At 44.3% G+C, this 4882-nt stretch overlaps 2 protein-coding genes across 4 annotated transcripts in view; one reads left to right on the top strand and one right to left on the bottom strand.

The window, feature by feature from the left end:
- Nucleotides 1-655: 655 nt before the first annotated feature.
- Nucleotides 656-4040, bottom strand: LOC106748313 (mitochondrial ribonuclease P protein 3). 2 transcript variants are annotated; one of them, XM_014626702.1, is made up of 5 exons: nucleotides 3745-4040; nucleotides 2628-3581; nucleotides 1860-2097; nucleotides 1444-1574; nucleotides 656-1117 (listed from the first exon to the last, which is right to left on the bottom strand). In XM_014626702.1, the coding sequence occupies exons 2-5, from the start codon at nucleotides 3533-3535 to the stop codon at nucleotides 790-792; spliced, it is 1605 nt and encodes a 534-aa protein (XP_014482188.1). In that variant the 5' UTR covers nucleotides 3536-3581; nucleotides 3745-4040; the 3' UTR covers nucleotides 656-789. The 2 variants fall into 2 exon arrangements, with proteins under 2 accessions (XP_014482188.1, XP_014482187.1); XM_014626701.1 differs by having other exon boundaries at nucleotides 3871-4039.
- A 125-nt stretch (nucleotides 4041-4165) lies between these two features.
- The window catches only part of LOC106748315 (leucine-rich repeat-containing protein 58), a 7355-nt gene continuing 6638 nt past the window's right edge, over nucleotides 4166-4882 (top strand). Inside the window, exon 1 of one of the 2 annotated variants that reach the window (XM_014626706.1) lies at nucleotides 4166-4467. The gene's annotated coding sequence lies outside the window, so the exon portion shown is untranslated. The remainder of the gene's footprint in view (nucleotides 4468-4882) is intronic. The other variant, XM_014626705.1, reaches the window with a different exon arrangement.

Here is a 4882-nt window from a genome sequence, read left to right on the forward strand (position 1 = left end):
CTGTTAATTCAACGTTATTAGATTGTATGGCCGCAAGCGAATATGTGACAATGTAAATAATTAAGTATACAAAGACTACGTGAGGATATCTCACCTGAATTACATCTTTCGTGAAAAAATAAAGATACAAGCATGTCTCGCTTTGATTTTTATTTTTTAGTAATACAATTTGTTGTTGAATCTCAAGGGAGATCAAAAGAACTTCTCGGTTTTGATTGATAAATAGAGACGAAGTTTATCTGTGAGTCGTGGCTTAATCGATCTACCGAAGAACAAAGGTTCGACTTATCCATCGTCGAGTCTTACTACTGAAAAATAGATCTCCGTCCGACTTGTCGTTGAGACGTACTACTTCCACGATTCTCCAGTAAGGATGGTAGCGCTCGTAACGGGGACTTTCAAACTAATAAAAAGAACGGGTCAAATAATCATAAAAGGTCGAAATTGTGGATAGCCTATCTGGCGCCATCTATCGTCATCGAGCAGAAGTTAGTTCGCCTAAAGGGTTTGAGTCTCGGCTAAATGTGGCTCCAAACTCGCTTTCGAGATTCTAAATAAAAAAACGGATAGGAAATAAATGTGGTGCGAATTTTGGCTAAAGACGTAGAAAATTCGCTTCAAAGTCACCATTTTACTGAATGAAAAATCGAGGTAGTACGACTCAATGATGAGCCGGACGTACTTTAGTTCTTTATTCCAAGTATTACTACAGAAAGATAAAATCCGATCGAGATAGCTTTCGAAATAATTCAAACGAAGCATAAATATAACGTACTTGTAATGTTGATTTTATTTTCTCTTTTTATGGAAACAATACCACAGGTCGGGGAACTCGTGCGTGTCTGGGTTCGTAGAATCGTCGCTGATGTACGGTATATGCCAGCTGTCGGAGTTTTTCTGGCTGTGCGGCATGAAGTTGTATGGCGAAGTAATCTGTACATGGGGTCCCCTCGATTTCGTGAAATACTGATGCGAGCACTGCCACTTCTTGAACACCCACTGCAAGCGTTTGTCCTGCAGAAGGGACTTGTGCCGGCGCATCAGATCTGACGATACGAACATCGCATTTTCCCCGCTCGCCAGAGTCGCGTACAATAAATACGGATCGTCCATGGACCTGCAGTTTTACATGTACACAGTCAATGTGAGAAATTTCGCAACGTTTCTGGGAAGGAAAAAAAAAATATATATATATGCAAAGAAAGGAAAATGTAAGTAGAAATATAGGTAAGAAAATATAGACAGAAAGTATATTAATTTAGGAAAGAAAATCTATAAATAGAGATTAATCTTTTCGGAATTATTAAAAAATAAATCCTCGTGTTGAATACGTAGATAAATTTAATGAAAAGAAAAGGATTGCGATCTTTCTTTTAATGACCGACTGTAATATGTGACAGCTTGTATGTGTGGAATTTAGTTGCCGAGATTCGATACACTTACAAGTTGTCGGTCCAGAAGACGTACGCATGCTGCTGTACGTAGTTCAACATGGACAGCTTCTTCTGATGCTTCCGGGTTAACACGAGCACCTTTTGATCGCGTTTGACGAAATGCTCAACCACCATGGGCAACTGCAATGTGAAACGTACGAAACGATTGAGAAATTGCGCGATGATGGAAAATTCACGAGACAAGATTAATTCATGATTGATAAATTTAATAATTCGATAGGAATAGACAAATTATGGAACAAGTAACTTCGTGGCCGATAAATCGAATAACAATGATGTGAGGATAACGAAAGAGAACAGATTGTCGCGTTGCAAATACCAAGACGTCGAGGTGTTTCTTAACACGAAATATTTCGCACGTGCCATCATTTTACTAAAACGAACTCTCTCGTCGTTACAAATTACCGATCGTGGATTGACTTTCTTCATTGTATACGTTATATTGAGTCCGTCGATCACTATGTCGTAGGGTTTAGTCCTCTCGACGAACTCCATGAATTTCCGCAGCTCCCGTGGATTGGATGTAAAATAGATATCTGATCCTACGATTACCCTCTTCATAAAGGCATCCACTAATTCCTGGAAAGTGTCCCGGCTGAACTTCAAGTCAGACAGCGAGTAATGGCACTTCCCGCATTCTCCTCTAAAATTATAAGTTATATTTTGTAAAATTTTATAATCATAATTTCTACTAATGATTAAAAATTACACGAATTACAAGTTATCACTTAGTATCGCACAAACTTGTGAAAGCTATTTTCTAAACAAATCTACTATTTGTACTACATTTTAAACCACTTTAAAAACCACTTGTTTGTATCAAATAACTCACAAAATTACGATAAAAATAACGATTATGACCGATACTCAAGGTGTAATCGTATTACCAACGAAAAACGAGATAAGTAAATAATGATCATCGTTACAAAGCTTACAGAGGAGAGTGACTTATCAAACTGAAACGGTGACGAAATTGAAAAAGTGAAGATAACAGCATTACTTCCTCCAATTCTACACTATCATGCCATCTCTCTCTCTCTCTCTCCCTCTCATTAATATAATTAATATTATAATAAATAATAATTATTTATAGAAGCCACACGAAACGTGTGGCTGCGCGCGACTGTGCAGCAGCTTGCTGTGTGTCGGCGATTCCGTGAAAATGATTCCCACCTATTCGACAAGGATGTGGGCGCTGCGGACCAGCCGTGCTTGCCGGCGACTTCGGCGAAAGCGTTCAACACGCGTTTGTACGGCTTCTCGCCGTTTTCCGCCCAGAAGCTGAATATATCCTCGAGTCTGTCGTCGAAGAGCCCCTGGTCGGCACCGTGCTCGCAGTATTGCAGGTACGACGTGTACACGACATTCTGGGGCGTCAGTGCACGCGAGATTAGCCGCTGTGTCGCGTCCCAGCCGATGTCGGGCCTGTCGTGCTGGAAGGCCGCGCTGGCTATCATCGAGTAGACGGTCCTGCCCGGCTTCATGGTGAGATTGATCATTTCGAGGATCTTGATCGATTTCTCCCACTGGTCGGTCAGACACAGGCTGCTGATGCAGTGCTCGGCCGTGATCGAGTCCAAGCAGGGATACTTCTCCAACAGGGCGTTGCAGGTCGCCACGATGTCCTGCTTATCCGAGTCCGTCAGCGAGTCGCGCTTCAGGACGAAGAGCCGCAGGTATTTGCCGATAATCGCCACGTTCAGCGGGGCATGGCGCTCCTTGAGGAACTTGCAGTACTCCATCGCCTTGTCCAAGCGCTGCCCGTTCAGGCAGAGGTCTATGATGACGCTGTCGACCGTCGTGGCTGTCACCGGCCGGACTTCCAAGGGCTTCTGCAGGATGTTCTCGCGTATGTCCTGCCAGTCCTTGCTCGACAGCTCATCGTTCATCATTTTGTTGTAGAGCTCCTGGTGTGCTCTGATGAGTACCTTCATGGAAACCACCTTCCTGCTGTTTTCGACAAGCTCTGACTCCTCGTCAGCTTGCGTATTTTTGTCCTGCAAGTTCCGGTAGTACGCTCTCCTCTGGTACTTGCAGCTCCAGGCCCACAGGGACTGACACAGCCTGCGATACACAGCCATTGCAACTCGTATGTCTTCCTGCGATTTCCGTGGGAATTTCTGTAAGCTGAGAGATACTTTATCTTAAGATATATACATGTTATATACACCTAGATTAAAAAAAAAAGAAATATATATATATATGTATGTATATACATCTTTTTTTATTTTCCTTTAGACTTAAGAAACATTTATTTCCAGAGCAGATGTAAGACCGTGGAGATCCTAACCTCACTTAGTGTGTAAGAAGGTTGTCTCCACCGGACCCGGGGAGCTTTGAGAAAAGACTTGATCTCGCTGTATCGCATGCGAACAAGTGCTCAAGATAGCATCATTTTCCAACATTCTGGCGTTACCTCTTAACCTCTCCGAAGCATGTCGTCCGAAAGCAACGAACGAGCCTACCCCTCCTCTCAAAACTTCCCAATTTCCCTCTCGGTTGTCGGTGGAAAAGTCGCGCGACAAAAATTCGGTGGACAAATTCCTCTGAATTTACATTGAGGCGTGCGCTCCGGTGCACCGCGAGAGCGCGAGAGGTCGATTCCGATCGATACGAGGTCGATACGTAGATCGAGGCGATCGGTCGATAGTTTCAAGATCAGCCGGAGCCACGTAGTATTTCTGCACTCGGAGGCGGACATGCGGGATTCGCGATCCGTCGGGCGAAAGCCGGGAGGAAGCGTGTGCCTCCTACTCTACGGCGACGCCGGAGTGGGAGGGTACGTGAGGTGATAATGGGTGACGGAGCCGCGTTGATAAAGACGTCGTCAGATATCGCGCGGCCGCGGTCCGTACGTCGCCGTAAGCGCCGGCCGACAAGTCGTCGTCGTTGACGTTGCCGTAAGACGAGCAAGAACTCCCGCGACCACGGAACCTCGATCGTACGATCGACCCTTCGGCCGTCCCGGAGCAAACGAGAGAGTAGCAGCGTTCATCCGCAGAATCATTTGGACGTAAGTGCGCGGCGGTGAACCGCCGACGACGGGGACACGCCGTCGTCGACGCGCGTAGTCGTTGAAGGCGCGCTAACGTTGAAATAGCGGCAGCAGACGGTGATAATGCTTGGGAAAAATAAGGTTACTGCTCGATAACGAGATGTAACAGCCGCGATATGCCCCGAGTGCGACTGTGTCCGACTGCACTTGGAACGATCGCCGTTTGTTACGTTGAAATCGTTCTTTCAGAATATCAATCTGAATGTTGCTATTTCCCTCTCAAAATTCCACGCCACTTCAATTTTCACGTTCCAGTTGCCATATGTAAGCGTGTTGTATCGTATATCGTGCAATAACAATTTATAATATCATTATATATATCATATATCAAATATTATCACGATATATATATATATATATATATATATATATA

Source organism: Dinoponera quadriceps, unplaced genomic scaffold (genome assembly GCF_001313825.1).
Source record: "Dinoponera quadriceps isolate SergipeBrazil2010 unplaced genomic scaffold, ASM131382v1 scaffold2723, whole genome shotgun sequence".
Taxonomy (NCBI): Eukaryota; Metazoa; Arthropoda; class Insecta; order Hymenoptera; family Formicidae; genus Dinoponera; species Dinoponera quadriceps.

Coding starts and splice junctions, on each gene's coding strand:
- LOC106748313 (XM_014626702.1), bottom strand. CDS start 3,535: ATGGCTGTGTATCGCAGGCTGTGTCAGTCCCTGTGGGCCTGGAGCTGC. Junction 2,098..2,627: donor CCCACATCCTTGTCGAATAG/GTGGGAATCATT, acceptor TTATAATTTTAG/AGGAGAATGCGGGAAGTGCC. Junction 1,118..1,443: donor GTCTTCTGGACCGACAACTT/GTAAGTGTATCG, acceptor GTAAAACTGCAG/GTCCATGGACGATCCGTATT.